Here is a 14,068-nt window from a genome sequence, read left to right as displayed (position 1 = left end):
AGCGCGGCCAAACAGCCACGGGCAACTCGGTCAACTGACGATTAACTTCCCCACGGGTCAATTCCTCCCTGACCTCACCTCCTTCCCTTATTCCTGCTCTGAGGAGGGCCGCCAATTCCTGGGGAAGCATTCTACCCGCGTCAGCCTAACCACACAACCTCATTCCCAGGTAGTACTTGCGGGAGTCAGTCCGCACGTCACACCACAACCCCCATCATGGCGATGCGCAACCCCCAACTCCGAAGTCTCCCATCCCGGCTCTTCCAGACCATCACCATCTCCAGACAATGCCTTCGACCATTGTCCCACAAGGCGGCACCCTCAGTGCCGTCCCCGACCCCCTTCGTCCCAGACGTCCAGACCTTCCTCACGCTGATCGGCCGTGAAATGTCCAAGCACGCGAGCAAGATCTCTTCCTGGGAGCAACTGTTCTCCTCCAACTCCGACCAGCTCCGCGAACTGGGCATTGAGCCCGCCCGGCAGCGCCGATATCTCATGCGGAAGCGAGAGAAGTTCCGCAACGGAGTCTACGGACCCGGAGGTGACCTGGAGCAGGTCGTGGACGGGGTGGCCCAATTGCGCGTGGTGGAGGTGCCCCGTGAGTCCGACAGCGCAGCAGCCGGCGCTAGCTCTGCGACATTGACACCGGGCATGAAGAAGGCAATTGTGAATCTGGCACCGGATGCCACGGAATACAAGCACAGCGCGTCGGCGGTGCTGAAGAAGTTTGCGCACATGAAGATCCACCGGGGCTCGAAGATTATGGGTCCCTTCCTACAGCCGATCAAGGGCTCTCATGGCTCTGCGGCGACGATCTCGGTTCAGGAGGGCATGTGGGAGGATAAGCGGGGACAGAAGGTTGATGGTGGTGAGCGACGACGGGTTGAGGTGCGGGCGAAGAAGAGACTCGAGGAGAGGAGGAAAGCGTAAAGTGGACTCGGGATGGATTGGCGTTTTCCTGCATATCTCTTGAGCCCTTCCTGATGGACTTGTGTGTTCTATTTGCAATGTACTATACTGCTATACTATCAACTATCAACTATTCAAGGGCTATACTTGCCCCTTTGCATTTACATCTCTGGCCGAGTAGGCGAACATTTGATACCATTTGCCGCAGTACAAACAGCCCTGAAGAATTACTTTCCTGTTTGGTACATGAGTACATGGCTAGAAGGAGCCAAAGACTGCCTATAATATATACTGCCAAGCTACTTGCTTTCCAAATTCAATCGTCTTGAAATCGTCTTCAATTAGATAAATATAATAACAGTCACGGTATCAACACAAATGATAACAAGGATGAAAATCGCGAAGCGCGATGAAGAAAAGAAAACACAAAGGTTTAATGTACAATGAGTACGATCGTTCCAAGGACGTCGAGGGCGGGAGGACGAGAGACTGTACAGATGGAACAGCCAATCTGTGGAGCAGTCTCCTTTCTTCGGGTCCCCACCACTCTGATGAAGGTCATTAAATGTAATAACAGGTACCAAATGTCTAGCGACTTTCTTTTGTGGGAGTTGCCGACTCGCGGGCTCCGTCTATTCCTTGGTGCCACGCTTCTCATAGCGGACAAACGACTTGCCCAGAGGCTTGGAGAACAGGGACTATAGACAATGTTAGTTTAAAGACTATTTCTTGGAGGTTTGCACCACTCTCTGCATGAATGACTTACCGAGTAGTCGGTTTCCGGAATACCAGGGGCATTGGGAGGGTTGGAGAACTTGAATTGCCTGACCAGCGCAGCCAGAATTGTGCCCAGTTGGACGTAGGCGAACTGCTCACCGATGCAGCGGTGACGACCGGCACCGAATGGCAGGTAAGGGCTGTTGGTACCCTTGCTGACGAGACCATAACCGTAATCGATCTTCTCGTCATCGTCATCCTCATCCTTGGCAGCGTTGGCCTCGTCCCAACGGTGGGGGTTCCACTTCAGAGGCTCGGGGAAGTACTCCTCCGAGCGAGCAGTAACACCGGGAGAAGACAGAACGTTGTGGGTGGTGGGGATAACATAGGTAGTTCCCTCGACAGGCATGGGGTTCTTGACAGCGCGAATGATAGAGTGGATGGGAGCGTGAATGCGAAGGGTCTCCTTGATAACCTTGGAGTGCAGGTCCAGCTTCTGAAGGGTCTCGTAAGTCAGATCAGGCAGATCCTGACCCAGAACACGGAGCTGCTCCTGGTAGAGTTCCTCGATGATCTCGGGGCAGGTGGCCAGACGCAGGACAATCCAAGCAGCTGTAGAAGATGACGAGTGCTGACCGGCCATCAACAAGGCGATCATCATGTGGGCAACCTCCTCATCGGGGACCGGGGTACCGTTCTTGTAGGTGCACGACATCAGGTTCCAGACCATGTCCTCGGAGTCCTTCTTGCCACCGGCCTCACGGCGCTGGCGAATGATATCCATGTAGGTCTCGGTCAACTTGCGCTGAGCAGCATCACGCTTGCGGTTGTGAGGGAGAGGGGCCCAGGGAAGCATGAAATTGATGGGGGCGAATCCCATATCGAGGTCATGGTACATCTCAGCAAAGGTGGAGTTGAATCGATCACGAACCTCCTTGCCCTGCAGGGAGCGCGACGCAGTGTAGATGGTGATTTCGGCAATGATCTTGGTAACGTCGAAGGTACCCTTGGACTCCTGGAAGGCGGGGGAGCTCTTGACGAAGTCATTGACCTCGTCGGTAATCAGGCGCACATAGGAGCGGAGGGCGTCAGAGGTGAGGCCGAACTTGACAAACTAGAGCGAACCAAACAGATTAGAACTCGGCGCGTGGAGATTGAAATTGTCGAGGATTTCCCTGTTCTCACCTTCTTCTGCTCCATCAACTTGGAGTTGGGGCAGTCGTAGACGACATTGCTACCAAAGACGGGAGTAGTCAGGGGCGAGTAAACCTCCTCGGCGCACACGTCACGCAGCTTGCCGTTCAGAATGAATTCGTTGCCCTTGGTACCCAGGTAGACGGTAGTCTTCTTGCCGAGGAGAATGAAGGTGAAAATGTCACCGTACTGCAGAGAAGACGCATTAGCGGGCGCACTGGATTGAAGGGAATTACCATAAAATGGGGTGCGCACCTTTTCGCGGGCATTGAAGAAGAACTTGTACGGGTCAATACCATAACTGATGGTGCTGCCGACGAAGGGGAACCAGTGGAAGACGACTGGGGGCTCGTGGGGGTTCTTGAAGAGGAGCTGGCGCAGGACATTGATCACGACGGACAAGGCGATGAAGGACAATGCGCCAACGGAGACGAGTGTGAAGATGGACTGGGACGAGCAGTGCTCGCAGAACTTGTCGAGGAAACTGGTGAAGAGACCCATGGCGGACGGATCAGGGGGGGGAGAACAATCAAGGGGACAAGAAGAGAAGCAGAATTCCCAAAGCCTTCAGGGCAAGGCGAAGGGAGAAGAGGACTAGATCAGACCACGCGAAAATTGGCAGTAGAATGGTCCGTAGTCCGCGGGTTTCAAGAGAGGACGTGAAGGTTGGAAGTGGCAGTGTCCAGAGGTGGAAGGGGGCGCAAAATAATAATCTCCGCGGTGATTCGGTGAGGACCCGCCACGCCTCGTCCGATGGTTGTGTTCCCCTGGTTCTGCGAGGAACACCTTACCATATTGTAGTAAGTATATTATATACGATACTACGCATTTGAACCCTCTAATTGACTATTTCATCGGTTTTAATTTGCTACAATATTCATTCTAGGCTCGACAATGGTGTTCTATCCACGAAGGCATGTGTTCATACAAAAAAACGACTCCGGTGCTTCGGCCAATGAGGTTCGCGCAATCCCCAAATGGGCAGTTGATCAGGCCACTTTATTAGTGGAAGTTATTGCTCGCTAAATCTACACTCCTAGATCGCTAGTCCTATATCCTACTACTGATTGGGCTAGTTTTGTATATACAAGCTGTCTGCGCGCCTAGGGACCCGTTCTGCGTAGGTCTAGCAGAGCTATTGCCTCACTTAGCGGCTGAATCTTCTTCGTTAAGGTAGCGGTACGTAAAGGGCGAAGACGAGGGCAAGAGGTAGACATACCGGCAGATGCTATACAGATATATATTGCATCATTGGCTAATGTATATATATATATATGGTCTAGCCCCTTGGGCAAAAGGGAAACGTAGAAAGCCCTCCCTGGAAGACATCTAGGTTGTAACGATGGCCTGATGTATGGCGCAACCAGAAAGTAGCAGTAGAAAGATATTGAGCCGGGACGCTTATGGCACCATGGAAATTGCATTTCAACGCCAGACTGACAAATGACTCTAAACTATACACATCAAGAAACCCCCTTTTGTGCCATACCAGTCCCATTTCCCCGATAGTTACCCCCTGAACCGCAAAGTAATACATACACGCCCTCCTCGGAGCCACACAAAATTACCACAAGTCGAGCTGAGTTAGCTCAATTCAGACAAAACCAGAGGTGACAAGACTTCATCGCTACCGACTAGTCATAGAGGGCAGGATCTCCAGATTGGCCCAGGTTCATAAAGTCTTTGGGATCGCGATCTCCACGAGGAGAAGCCTCGCGGCGCGGTGCTCTGGATGGCCGATTGTGCACTCGCTTCCCAGCTTCATTCTTGTGATAAACCTTGACAGGGGCACTGCTGCCCTCGGCATGCTCGCTGAAGTGGACGTCGTTGACACTGCTCAGCATCGTGCGTTCACGCTCCACCTTACGCTTGGAAAAGTCCAGCTTGTCAAGAGCCCCAGTGAGGCCATCCGTGCTGTCATTGACGCTGGGGTACTTTTGAGTAAGCCACGGGTGCTCGAGACACTCATCCACCGTGATGCGTTTCTCAACGTCCACGGTAAGCATCTTATCAATCAGGTCCAGAGCCGGGTCGCCCACAGAGTCCCAGTAGGGGGAGGGGTAATCGAAACGACCCATCTTGATCTGCTGCGCTAGGGTGTATGGGTTCTCCCGCGTGTATAATTCATCTGAAAATGGAGGGAAGCCGCAGAGACAGATGTAAAGTACGACACCCAGCGACCAGACATCCACAGCCTTGGTATACCGTCGTCGACGGGTCTCTTGTAGGATCTCGGGCGCAACGTCTGCATCAATTAGTCTCGAGATTAATTCTCTCCCTTCATGTATTAATAGTTCTGAACTTACAACTGGGTGTGCCGCAGCTATGGATAGGAAGTGTTAGCACATGTATACGACTGGGACGAGAAAGAAGATCATCTGGGGCCTTACAGGGTTGTGGTGAACGAATCCTCTCCAATGATCTTGGCAAGACCGAAATCGCCCAGCTTGACGGTCAGTTTCTTGTCTGACACGAGAATGTTTTCTGGCTTGATATCCCGATGTACAACTCCTCGATCATGCTAGAGTCAGGGGTTAGCGCTATCTAAATTGCGTGGCAGTCCGGGAGGCAGGGGAATATTTACCAGATACTTCAAGCCCTCGAAGAGCTGACGGAACACATGGCGGGTTTCAGCCTCGCTCAGCTTTTGCTTGGTCACGATCAGGTTGAACAATTCACCCTCGGGGGCCAGCTCCAGAATAAGGTAGGCGCCATCGGTCTCATCAAAAGTATCCTTCAGGCAGAGGAGGTTTGGGTGATTAACACTCATTAGAAGAGCAATTTCTTGCTGCAATGTCTCGTTCTGGGACTGCGATTTTTGTGAATCACCTGGACGCTTTTCAAAGACCTTGGCGGCATACTGCTTTCCTGTAGTTCGATCAGCACACAGGTAAACCGTAGCAAAGTGACCCTTGCCAAGCTGCTGGAGTCTCCGGTACTGGTGGCGGAAGCCACTGGCATCTCGAGTACGAGGGTAGCGGAAGACAAATCGAGCCTCGTTCAGGATAGACACCTCATCCCGATCTTCGAGCTCGCGATGCTTGTTGCGGCCTACCAAGGCATCGTTGACGAAGGTCCCGTTGCTGGAGAGATCCTCCAACATCGCAACCACATCGCCCTTTCTCTTCTCGGAGAAGAGAAGGAAATGCCGGTTTGAGATGGTGGGACTGTTGATGACCAGATCTATGTAAGGGAAAAGGTTAGTTGGGTGTCAAAAACATATGCAAACGAACAGTTGTTTACGAACCACACTCGATATGACGACCGAACAAGTAGCCGCCAGGGACGCGACCATTTCCTTGTTTGCGAGATTGTGACTTCTTGTTGGATTTATCATTGGCGGGTTCATCACGCCCAGCACACCCATCACGCTGCCTCAACACGACCGGACCGCTCACACTGTCATCGAGCGGAATAAGATATCCCCAGACTCCCTCCGCACTCTCGTCGTCCACCTCATCTGCGTATGTCCTCGGGGGATAAATGAACTGGGAGAGGGCTTGTGTGTCTCCGGGAGGCGAAGAATATGCCTGAGAAAAATCATTCGCTGGAGTCTGTTGACTGACGTGGTGGTTCGGGCTGTCTGGGGGAGTGGCCGTGACTTCGTTGCGGATATCGGTGGCCGTCGAGTTGCCGTGGGTCAGCGGCGTCGGCAGATAGTCATGGATGACCGGTGTTTCTAGTGGTTGCTGGTGTTGCTGACTCGAGATTCTCTGCGAGCGCCGGGGCTTCTTCAAGTCCTGCGAATCGACATCCACGCTGTGCTGTCGGAGAGGAAAAGGACGGGTCAGCGCCAGCAAGTCACGAACCCCGTCGACGGACACTTACTCTGCCCCGTTTGAGCGAGCTTTTTTCACGAGGCGCCATCGTTCTCACTCATACCACACAGACCCTCGGCTTGGGAATTTGTCCACAGGCCAATTAGCGGTGCTGTCTAGATGAGGCTTCCTGGGGCATGGACCGTCGGGGTAGCCGGCAAGAAAGTAGAATCTCGGCAGTATCGAGTCTTTCACAGTGAATACCGGACGAATCGCAGTAGAATCGAGCCAAAAAAGAGGGTTCTGAAGGGGAGAGTCGTTTAGGGTGAGCGGGGGAAAGAAGAAACGGGGGGAAGCTTTGGAAGTTTGGAGGCTCAAGGAAGCTACTTTTTCGAGGGTGAGAGCCCTCAGCCGCCGCCCGCCCCAAGTTGGACAGGTCAATTGACATTTTGTTTGCTATGTATTTCCCAGTCAGGGATGTATATGACTTCGTAATAATGGACGATATATTTTAGATTATGTATGATAGTAAAATATATGACCTTTTACCCCGGTCAAAGCATGTTGATCTTGGAAACTCTTCTGATTATTGACTCCCCCCATAGTTACGCAGAAAGCGGGTCAAATCTCCATCGGACCAGGGAAGCAAGTCGGGCCTAGGTTCACGCGTCAACACGTGCCCGTCTCTCATTCCCCAGGAATTCTGAGGAATCTCGAGTCCATCGCAATCCTCTCTTCTCCTTCTCAACATCCCTGGATTGGAGTGAGAATGGATGGGTAAGTAAAGCTGATCAAGCTAATTCAAGCGAAAACTTATCCTGTGCTAATCAGAATTTATGGCGAACAGTCTCTCGGTCGGGATTCGACGCTCTGCTTTCGAGAAGTTGGCGGCCTTGGCCGTCAAGTCTCCCGGCAATGACGATGGTTCGGACCTTGCGCGCCTCGCCAAACAGACCCGGTTGGCTCGACAGCCCGATGGAGCTCTGAATGGAGTATTGAAAGAGCAGGCTCCGACTTCCCGAATTCCAATGGTGCGCCTTGGTCTACAAGTGTCCGTTATTGCGGGGTGATGATATACTAACGTCTAGATCTATAGGGGATTCGCGAACTCGATGTCTTACTCGCCTTATGCAAGGCTGCCTCCTCCGTGAACGATCCCGAACATGCCAACCGTCTGGTCTCTCAACTGTCTCGATACTTGCCGGAATCCCCTACTCAGCTGTTTCGCCCATCCCCGTTCCTCCACCAGGTTAAGCCGTCGCCATGGGAGATTCTCTCTCATAGTTTGACCACAGCACTCTTGTCCTTGGCCACTCAGTTTTCATCTTTGCGCAAAGTGGCCCTCAATGCGGTCAGCGGATACCTCAAGAACTGCTCCGATGCCGTCAATGCGGTCACCCCGTTTCAATACTCTTCATCCGAAGCGGGTGGACGAGGTGTTGTCCACGAATCTATGGCCGTCTTGTCGATTGCGGTGTCATTGGTTGGATTCCTGGAGGCATCCTCCAAGTACACTGTCATCTGGACTGCGGGAGAAAAGTTGCAGATCATCGATCACTTGAGATCAATGCTTTCCGAGTCATTCATGATTGCCGTTGAAACTGCTTCGTCGACAGTTCGTAATGCCAGCCACTCTGAAAACTCCATCAAGGATTGGAGAAAATACACCAGGCGGTATGCAGCTCATGGCCGCCCATTGGGTGCCATGCTAGTTCAAGAGGGCTTCATGCGCTTTGTCAAGTCATGCGCTGCATCCTTGATCGGATCTCAGAACTTGTCTGATGACCAACTTTTGGATGAATACATGGCTGGTGTCGGAATTGCCAAGAGCTACGATGAAGCTGACATTGCTTTGATTGAGCGTGTCACAGACCTGATTAGTGAGGAAATCAACTTGCTGGAGGATGGATCGGATTATCTACAAGTTGGGTCCCCCTCCCAGCAGCGGCTGGCCTTTTCCGTGAAAGGTCATGCTCTGATTGGATTTTTGAACTGCGTCGTTCTCGGTGAAGATGCTGCCAATAATGATGTCCTTCTCTCCTGGCTCGAGAATACCGTTGGCGACCCTCAGCAGATGGCGTGTGACGAGCTGGCCATCACTGCGCTCAAGTGCACGGCGATTCTCGCTAGAATGTCTTCAAACGGAGCCACACTTGGACGGCGCTGCCTCTTGAAGTACTTGGTTCACGGTCGCGCATCAAAGGGCTCCGTTGTCGCTGTGGCCTCTCGATGTCTCGCCCAAATCCTGAGTATTCTCTCTGAGGATTCCGTGATTGCAACATTGTACTCTTTGGGCAACTCACTGAGCCCCGGCCCCATGGCCGACGGAGCATCCCAAGATCATCTTCTTGCCGATTCTACTGGGATTACAGGAAACCTGGTAGCGTATGCACATGCCGTGAATGCAAGCCAAGCAGCACTCTCGGCTCTCGGCGAGGAAGAGACTTTGACCAACCGTAATGTTGTCCATGCCATTGTCATTATTGCGACCAGTTGCAACGATGACAAGATCAGCGCTCTTGCGCAGTCGATGCTTCTTCAAAAGGTTGGCAAGATCAATGTCTCAGTAGATGCTTTCATTATCCAGGAAGCTGCTGTTCTCGCTTTGAGTATCGGACAGGCTGAATTCCAGCTCCTACTGAAATTCTACTCCCGCATCTTCCTTGACGGGGTCCACAAGGGCCTAGAAATAATCACCGATGCTGTTCAGTGTGCCATGTCGTATCTCTCTTTGACACTGGACAGCAATTCTCCCCTGCACAGACTTTATCTCACCCATCTACTGGAGAGTGTTGTCAACAAGGGAGATGTCCCAGATGCGGGCGACTCCGAACGCCACAGGGAGGTTGTTTTCGCTCATAGCGATATCACGCCCCTCTTGAAACCCTTGGCATTGCTTGTGTCCTCTAAGAAGGCCACCGCGGAGACTTGCAATTTGACTTTGGGCTATGACGAGACCATCTGCTCTCTATTCCGGGATGCCTGGTTCAACATCGCCATCCATGGAATTTCGGTCAGCTCGAGCATTTACCAGAAGCATCTCAAGGAATTGAGCCTGTTCGCAAGCCACTCCCCACCCTTGGTTGCGGAAGAGCGTATGGAGTCTCTCGAGAGTGACGTGGAGCTCAACACTGTACTCAGAAGGGGCATGGGACCGCAGCGGGTTCTGGAGCAGAAACGCTCGCTGATCGCAGAGCTGCCAGGTCGGGAGTCTGATATCAAGCGCCTGGACTACCCCAGGTCGGTGTTCCTCAATGCTGTCTTGCTGGTCGAAACTCTCCGCTCCGCTTCTGGTGACTGCACCAAGGTTCTTAGCTACTTCCGGGATCCAGCCGTGGCTGCTCCAGAGATGGTCATTTGCATGAATGCCGTTGCCGACAAGGTCGTGACCGGCTATCTTTCGCGCACACTTTCGGGAGATTATGACGAGTTCTCGGCGCCCTACTTGGCGATGCAGCTGGCCAATTTCCTAACTGCTTGCTGTCATCGCATTGAGAGGATTCAACACATAGCGACGCTGTGTACCGACAAGATCATTCGCGAGTGCCCTTCTGCCCTCTGCGAGAAGCACTCGCTCTTTGCTCTTCTCGAGATTCTGACGGTGATGTGGTTGTCCTGCCTCCAAGGAGAGCTTGACGAATTTGAGTGGAAGCCAACTCTGGTTTCCCCAATGGGCATCGTCAAAGTCGATCTGCCTGATAATTATGCCCTACGAAAGGCCACTTTGAACCGATTCTTGGAGCGAGCCAGAACGTGGGTTACCACAGTCTTGAACATTGCCCCTCTGGATATCAAGGGACTACTGCAGGTACGTGGAGTTCAACGGTCCACCTAGGCGAGTTTGTACTCACATCTATATTAGACATACCTTTCTGAATACGACGACGACGGTGGCTATGGCCATATCTCGCTAGGCCGCTCCTTCGCCCTCGAGATGGGTTCTCTCATTCCCCACAGTGATCCTCGTCTCGGTAAGTTCATCCTTTCACTCGAAATAACAGTGCCATTTCCTTGTCTAACACGTGAAACAGGATCCATTGATAGCCATGAGAGTGAAGTCAACGTTGCGTCTGACTTTATGGCGCTCTATACCACACGCCAGAAGTACCGCCGTCCGGATATCTCGTTACTTGACAGTGCCGATGGCCAGGTCCTTGGTATTGGCGGTTGGTCACCCAATTCCCCACCCTGCATCTATGTCTATACTGACCCGCTGCAATTTCTAGGCCGTAAGCCTGAAGTGGACTTCTCAACCGAATCTGCCAATGCTCTCGAATATTCCCTGGCTCGCCTTTATGGACGTAGCATGAAGGGAGAAGAAATTCCCTTGGGAGAAGTGAGGGATGCTCTGCGACAAGCTGCACGTTTGATCTGTAGTAGTAGCAGCCCTCGGCTTTCCGTTGTCCACTACCTGGTGGCTTTGCCCTTCCAGATTTTCACCAAGGAGACGATCAAGCTGGGCGTCTCGTTGTGGCTTGGTGTGATCCACGAGAACCCAAGTGTTGAACCGCGTATCTTGGCACACGTAGTTGAGGCTTGGGATAAGAGCATCCAGAGACGCCAAGGCTTGTTCGATCCTAAATTCGAGTATGAGCCTCTCTTCCCCGATTGTTACTGCCTATAAGACTAACTTCTTGTCTTAGTTACTTGGATCCGCTGCAGACCAAGATTGAGTTGCTCCCTACAGACAAAGCATCAATGCTTCGGAAGCAACAGGATGCGCAGAACACACTGTCGCCCCATTTGCGCGTGCTTCAATTCTTCGAGAGCCACTTCAGCGCTGTACGCCTAGGCAATCTCCAGGACCAGCAATTGTTCTGTCGCTTGATCAGCAATACTCTCGTGGCACTGACCAAGACGACGGGTCATCCGTTGGCCAGAGAGATCCACTTCCGCATTGTTCTCTTTGGCTTGCGCATTTTGCAACACCTAAACCCACGTAACAGTGCTGCCACCTGGAAGCTCAAGGATCAAATTTTGTCTGCTGCATTGAGCTGGTTCAGGCACACACCAAGGTATGTTTCATATTTGTCTTTCATAGAAGACCTTGCGCTAAGTTATTCAGATGGTCGTTTGGCGGTAATCGCTTGCAGATCAAGGCCGAAGACAAGGTCCTCAGCGATGTGCTTTCCGCTTTGCGGAATGTCGCAGACATCGCCACCCACGTCCAGGGATCGTATAAGTCGTTGCAGTCTAAGCAGGAGTTGACCCAACTTCTCATCGAGAACGAGAGGTCTCGTCTTCGAGTTTGGCTGTTCCCCCTGGAGCCTGAGCGAAAGCACCACATACCTTCGATTGGCGGTAGCAAGAACTCAACCGATGTAGGTTTTCCTATTTTACGATTTACTAAAATTTACGAAAATAGAGATACTAACACGAATGCCATAGGCCACTACGACTTATCTCCGGCTTGCGTGGGCTGAGAGCCCAGGTCTAGCCATTCAGCTCGCTACGCGATTCCCGTCGATCAAGATGCAGACCGAGATCCGTTGGTTAATTCTCAATTTCCCTGAGAAGGCCACTCGTGAGCCAAGCGCTTTGGAAATCATGTTCGACTCATCCCTGCAGGCCGATGTCAATTCCCAGCTGAAGGTAAGTAGTCAAGAAGATATCTTCGTGGTCATTGATCTCCACTTACTGACCGTAATCTAGTATCTCTTGTTCTGGGCGCCTGTTAACCCAACAGAAGCGATCACCTACTTCCTTCCAGCATATGGAAACCATCCATTCATTCTCCAATACGCTATGCGCGCTCTGGAGAGTCATTCTATGGATATCCGTTTCTACTTCGTGCCCCAGCTAGTCCAGGCTCTTCGATACGATGCTCTGGGTTATGTTGAACGATACACTCTTGAAACGGCGAAGCAATCTCAGCTATTCGCCCATCAAGTGATTTGGAACATGAAGGCCAACTCCTACAAGGATGAGGACTCGCAAGTGGTAAGTACCTGCCGTATCCCCTGTATCCCCGATAAAGCCACTCGTCATAATCTGACTCTCTAAACCCGCAGCCGGACCCGATAAAACCGACTCTGGATCGATTCCTTGAGGCCCTGATCTCGAGCTTCTCGATCGAAGAACGCGACTTTTACGAGCGAGAATTCTCGTTCTTCAATGAGATCACCGACATCTCTGGTAAGCTCCGCCCTTATATCAAGCGGAGTAAGCCCGAGAAGAAGGAAAAGATCGAAGAGGAGCTGCGCAAGATCAAGGTTGAGGTCGGCGTTTATCTGCCTAGTAACCCCGACGGTGTGGTCGTCGGAATCGATCGCAAGTCTGGAAAGCCATTACAGAGTCACGCCAAGGCCCCGTACATGGCGACTTTCCGGATCCAAAAGACCCGGCACCGTCTCGGAGGAAAGGGTGATTCAACCAAGGCTATCGTTAACGGGTCCGATCAGCGCCAGCTGAAGACTCGTCCAGCCGAGCCGGACCAGGAAACCTACGAGGTCTGGCAGTCAGCTATCTTCAAGGTCGGCGACGACTGTCGTCAGGATATGCTTGCCCTACAGATGATCGCGGCCTTCCGCAGCATCTTTTCTAGCGTTGGCCTAGACGTCTGGGTATTCCCCTACCGTGTGACCTCGACTGCACCAGGCTGTGGTGTGATCGACGTTCTGCCAAACTCCATCTCCCGTGACATGCTTGGCCGCGAAGCCGTGAACGGATTATACGATTACTTCGTCTCCAAGTACGGCGGCGAAGACTCAATCCGCTTCCAAGAGGCCCGCACCAACTTCGTCAAGAGTATGGCCGCGTACTCCGTGATCTCGTATCTCCTCCAATTCAAGGACCGTCACAACGGTAACATCATGGTAGACGACGCAGGCCATATCATCCACATCGATTTCGGCTTCTGCTTCGACATCGCTCCTGGTGGCGTGCGCTTCGAGCGTGCGCCGTTCAAGTTGACCTCTGAAATGGTCGCAGTCATGAGCGGCACGCATAACCCGGCGCACCATCCTAGCGGAACGTCAGGCATCAGCTTGCCCGGCAGCAACTCGCATAACCCGACAATCACACAGCCATACCGGTGGTTCGAGTCACTGGTGGTCAAGGCGTTCCTGGCATCGCGGCCATACTGTACTAAGCTGGCACATATCGTGTCGCTGATGCTGGACAGTGGACTTCCATGCTTCAAGCCCGAGACTCTGAAGAACTTCCGGGACCGGTTCGTGTTGGAGAAGAGCGAGCGTGATGCTGCGGAGTACATGCGCGAATTAGTGCGCAAGTCGTACATGAGTGTGTCGACTAAGGGATATGATCAATTCCAGCTGATGACAAACGGTATTCCATACTAATTGGATTGGGGTTGCCTTGGGCATGGCAGCTTAGGCTCTGTTGTCTTCTTCGCCTTTCGCTATTTGTGGGTTGTGTTTACGTGTGATTCGATTATCTTTCTTCTCCGCCATGTAATGGCCTAATTTTACTTAATGGATATTATCCGCCTTCTCATCAACTTATTCAGTTTCGAAATCCAGTAAAATAGT

The 14,068-nt window shown here is 52.2% G+C and overlaps 4 protein-coding genes across 4 annotated transcripts; 2 read left to right on the top strand and 2 right to left on the bottom strand.

The window, feature by feature from the left end:
* Positions 1 to 216: 216 nt before the first annotated feature.
* On the top strand, positions 217 to 930 carry N7496_012528 (mitochondrial 37S ribosomal protein mS41; the record flags this gene model as incomplete). The annotated part of the gene is made up of 1 exon (XM_056705441.1): positions 217 to 930. One exon carries the CDS (start codon positions 217 to 219, stop codon positions 928 to 930), a length of 714 nt encoding a protein of 237 aa, XP_056549339.1.
* A 611-nt stretch (positions 931 to 1,541) lies between these two features.
* On the bottom strand, positions 1,542 to 3,321 carry N7496_012527 (cytochrome P450; the record flags this gene model as incomplete). The annotated part of the gene is made up of 4 exons (XM_056705440.1): positions 1,542 to 1,607; positions 1,676 to 2,740; positions 2,812 to 3,009; positions 3,076 to 3,321. The coding sequence occupies 4 exons, from the start codon at positions 3,319 to 3,321 to the stop codon at positions 1,542 to 1,544; spliced, it is 1,575 nt and encodes a 524-aa protein (XP_056549338.1).
* Positions 3,322 to 4,454: 1,133 nt separating this feature from the next.
* Positions 4,455 to 6,687, bottom strand: N7496_012526 (uncharacterized protein; the record flags this gene model as incomplete). The annotated part of the gene is made up of 6 exons (XM_056705439.1): positions 4,455 to 5,065; positions 5,127 to 5,143; positions 5,211 to 5,341; positions 5,405 to 6,003; positions 6,068 to 6,584; positions 6,649 to 6,687. The coding sequence occupies 6 exons, from the start codon at positions 6,685 to 6,687 to the stop codon at positions 4,455 to 4,457; spliced, it is 1,914 nt and encodes a 637-aa protein (XP_056549337.1).
* Positions 6,688 to 7,347: 660 nt separating this feature from the next.
* Positions 7,348 to 13,879, top strand: stt4 (1-phosphatidylinositol 4-kinase STT4; the record flags this gene model as incomplete). Its single annotated transcript, XM_056705438.1, has 11 exons — positions 7,348 to 7,355; positions 7,426 to 7,609; positions 7,675 to 10,386; positions 10,441 to 10,549; positions 10,610 to 10,744; positions 10,805 to 11,165; positions 11,222 to 11,593; positions 11,644 to 11,899; positions 11,967 to 12,170; positions 12,231 to 12,518; positions 12,590 to 13,879. 11 exons carry the CDS (start codon positions 7,348 to 7,350, stop codon positions 13,877 to 13,879), a joined length of 5,919 nt encoding a protein of 1,972 aa, XP_056549336.1.
* Positions 13,880 to 14,068: the final 189 nt, after the last annotated feature.

Source organism: Penicillium cataractarum (assembly GCF_028827025.1).
Source record: "Penicillium cataractarum strain IBT 29864 chromosome Unknown utg000010l, whole genome shotgun sequence".
In the NCBI taxonomy this organism is placed as follows: Eukaryota; Fungi; Ascomycota; class Eurotiomycetes; order Eurotiales; family Aspergillaceae; genus Penicillium; species Penicillium cataractarum.
The sequence above is the reverse complement of the archived record's forward strand: the minus strand, read 5'-3'. Positions and strand labels throughout refer to the sequence as shown.